This window comes from Limulus polyphemus, unplaced genomic scaffold (genome assembly GCF_000517525.1).
Source record: "Limulus polyphemus unplaced genomic scaffold, Limulus_polyphemus-2.1.2 Scaffold1082, whole genome shotgun sequence".
NCBI classification, from domain to species: Eukaryota; Metazoa; Arthropoda; class Merostomata; order Xiphosura; family Limulidae; genus Limulus; species Limulus polyphemus.
The window spans coordinates 170600-174095 of NW_013666692.1; the positions used below are offsets into that span (position 1 = coordinate 170600).

The 3496-nt window shown below is 32.0% G+C and overlaps 1 protein-coding gene across 1 annotated transcript in view; it reads left to right on the plus strand.

Moving 5' to 3' along the window:
• Window positions 1–2111: 2111 nt before the first annotated feature.
• Window positions 2112–3496, plus strand: part of LOC106462049 (cholecystokinin receptor-like) — a 28707-nt gene continuing 27322 nt past the window's right edge. The window contains exon 1 of the mRNA XM_013921926.1: window positions 2112–2514. Within this exon, the coding sequence (XP_013777380.1) occupies window positions 2112–2514 (403 nt within the window). The remainder of the gene's footprint in view (window positions 2515–3496) is intronic.

The following is a 3496-nucleotide window of genomic DNA, read 5'->3' on the forward strand; positions in this document are numbered from 1 at the left end:
TATTAGCGTGTAAGACTAAATGAAAGACTAAAATGTTCGTATATTAAATAGCACTTAGAATATTTTATCCTTAGTCACTACATTTCCTTTTGTGATAAAACTATGTACATTAGAGCTACACACTTGTCCTTCAGTGGTAAGTTTATGGATTTACAAAGATAAAATCTGGGATTTTATAACACATGGTAGACACAGCAGATAGTTTAATATGGCTTTCTTCTAGAACAAACAAACAAGCTACATATTTTTACTAAAATCTGGTTTAATGTTATAGAGATTCTGATGGATAAAACCTCTGAAGCACAGGTGCATATATCGTTAACAAGCAAAACGACTTTTGTCTACGACACATAATTCTCCAAGGAAAGATTCATCTGGGAAATAGTCAGCTCACTTACAATGAAAAAAACGTTTTTTTTTCTTTTTGCTTCAACTCTCATGTTTTCTAAACAGTCTGATGTATTGCAGAAGATCGATCAGAAGTTTCAAGAGAATAAATGACAACCTTCAGATTGTGGGCGGGTGAGACAACGACTTAACCGTGTAAGCACCACGGGAATCTAATGGAACGGAAACCGTTATTTATTATTTTCTCTATATCTCTGTGGAGTAAAGAACATAAGTTTAACCCAGGTTGAATATGTTTGTGCACTGATGGAAAAAAAAACAACCTTTAAGGCGTAAGAATCATTATCAAAGGCGATTGTCAAGTTTTATTAAGACTTTCTAAGTTTATTTCGACAAATGAACGACGGATCAATGTGTGACTTAACGAAAAAGAACTCTTTGTTAAGATTAACTAAAAGCCCGTCCTTTTGTTTACTGATCGTTGGACATGACTTTACTCACTCGTTTATAGCAATAAGAAGGAAATAAGATCCTTCTAGTCAAAACATAAAACACAAGAAAAAAAAACGATAATGCACATGGGCTTAGAACGTGAAGCTTGAGGCTCTAATGGTGCGCCCATCTTTAATTAAGAATGATTAAATAACTTTGTTTAGCTGTTTAATAATGAATTAGTAAAAATGTAGGAAAGTAAAGATAAAAGATTAATATGCTTTGCGACTATCTCAGTCATCGCTCTTGCACAAGCACCTGATGTAGCATATTTCAGCAAATACGGATATGGAAGTTAATGTCTAAATATATCATATTTAAATTGTTAAAATCCTTTCAGTTGGGTGTACATAGTAAAGATACTTCTGAATGAAAGTCACAAAGTAGTGCCATTTCATGTGGGTTAAGATAGTTCTGAGTAAACAGTTATTGCTTTAGATAAACATATATATATTTGAACCTTTATAATAAGCCTAATTCACTTGATCTACGTTAGTTAATGGTATAAAAGACCAAACCAGTTTTTATATCATATAACTATAGTTTTTTAACTTAAAAGTTTGGAGACGGCTTAACTGGGTAATGAAAAAACATTATTATAAATGTACGACGTTTCGACAAAAATATGCCATCCTCAGGTACTCTGGTAAGTTAAACTTTTTTTTTAAGTTTTCAACATTAAAAGACAATTTTTTACAAGGTCAGAAGTCAAGTGAATACTCAGTGCACATGGACTCAAATCTTTAGTTTGGTTTTAAAATTGAGAAGAAAGACATGACATTTTTTTTGGAATTAACTTACTACGTTATGGTCATTTTTCAAGGCTTTTTCCTTAAAGTTCATTGATAATTAATATTCTTATACGTTTTTAATGGTTAACGTTACTGTTATTATTTAAAAGTTATACTTATATTCCTACAAAATTACTGGAATTATCTTTGTTGAGAAAAACAAAAATGTTCAAGAATAACAAAAAATGATAGAGTCAACGAACTAAAAAGTACGTTACGTAGTCTAATGAGCATTTTTACCTCCTTATTCAACATAGCCCACCGTTTGACTTGAAGAAGTAGACAATATAACAACGAGAAATCTTATAAGCCGGTTCAAGAAGTTAAGGAGTTCATTGAGTTGGAACAGAAAGATATTTCATTTTAATACATTTGATGGTAAATGACCTTCAGCCAGACTACATTTGATGGTAAATGACCTTCAGCCAGACTATCTCAGACTATCACTAGTTTGAGAAAATAGTTTCACTTAAGATAACTATGGCCAACTTTTCAGATAGTTTCAAATGGACACGCTATGCCGACGATTCCGATTTCCTGAACTTTTCATTCTGGGAAGTCCAGTTTTACGAATATTCAAACACAACCTCGAAACGTCCTACCTATTCGAGCGACGGTTCAACAGGAACTGTGGAGGAGAAAATTCGCCTGATTCTTCCTTATAGCTTCATTCTCCTGCTGGCAGTAGTGGGCAATGTCCTTGTTATTGTGACCCTGGCAGTCAACAAGAGAATGAGAACCATCACTAATGTCTTCTTGTTGAACCTAGCTGTTAGCGACTTACTTCTGGGAGTTTTCTGTATGCCTTTTACACTTGTTGGTGTTCTAATGCGAGAATTTGTTTTTGGAGACGCCATGTGCCGACTTATCCCGTATCTTCAAGGTAAATCATATATCTATAAATGAATTAAAAGAAGAACAAAAATAGATGTTATGATATTTTAGACATTTTATAGTTTAGTTAGTTATATATTCGTTTAATTTTACAAACAAACTAGAGGTGATGAATGAAATACTGGCTTATAGATAGGAGTTAAAGTTGTCTATGATATTTAATGTTCTATATACATAAGTAGTGCATAAAGGCTACATAGATAGGAGTTAAAGTTGTCTATGATATTTAATGTTCTATATACATAAGTAGTGCATAAAGGCTACATGGATAGGAGTTAAAGTTGTCTATGATATTTAATGTTTTATATACATAAGTAGTGCATAAAGGCTACATAGATAGGAGTTAAAGTTGTCTATGATATTTAATGTTCTATATACATAAGTAGTGCATAAAGGCTACATAGATCGGAGTTAAAGTTGTCTTATGATATTTAATGTTCTATATACATAAAGGCTACATAGATAGGAGTTAAAGTTGTCTATGATATTTAATGTTCTATATACATAAGCAGTGCATAAAGGCTACAATTAGACGATGTTTTCCGTATGTTGACGTAAGACAAGTTTTTCAAAATACTTCTTGAATATTGTTTACAGTATATATCAGATTTTAAGCAATTACTAAGATAATCTATGAAAGAGTTCTTGGAGAAAATATTAACTTATTCAAAAATAAAAACATGCATCTAAATGTTTTAGTATTTGCGTCGTCGAGGAATTAGTAAAGTTTTTCGTTTGTTGTTCGACGCTAAATTTCACAATGTGTTATTTGTACTTTGCAACACCGCGGGTATTGAAACCCGATTTTTAGCATTATAAGCACTGAGACTTACCGGTGAGACAACCGGGGAGTGAACCAGTAGAGTATGGATGTGTATAAGAGATCGTCTAACAAAAGTTACAGATAAATAAAATAGATAGCGTAAAACATATTGTATCTGAAACTGTATATATATATATATATATATATA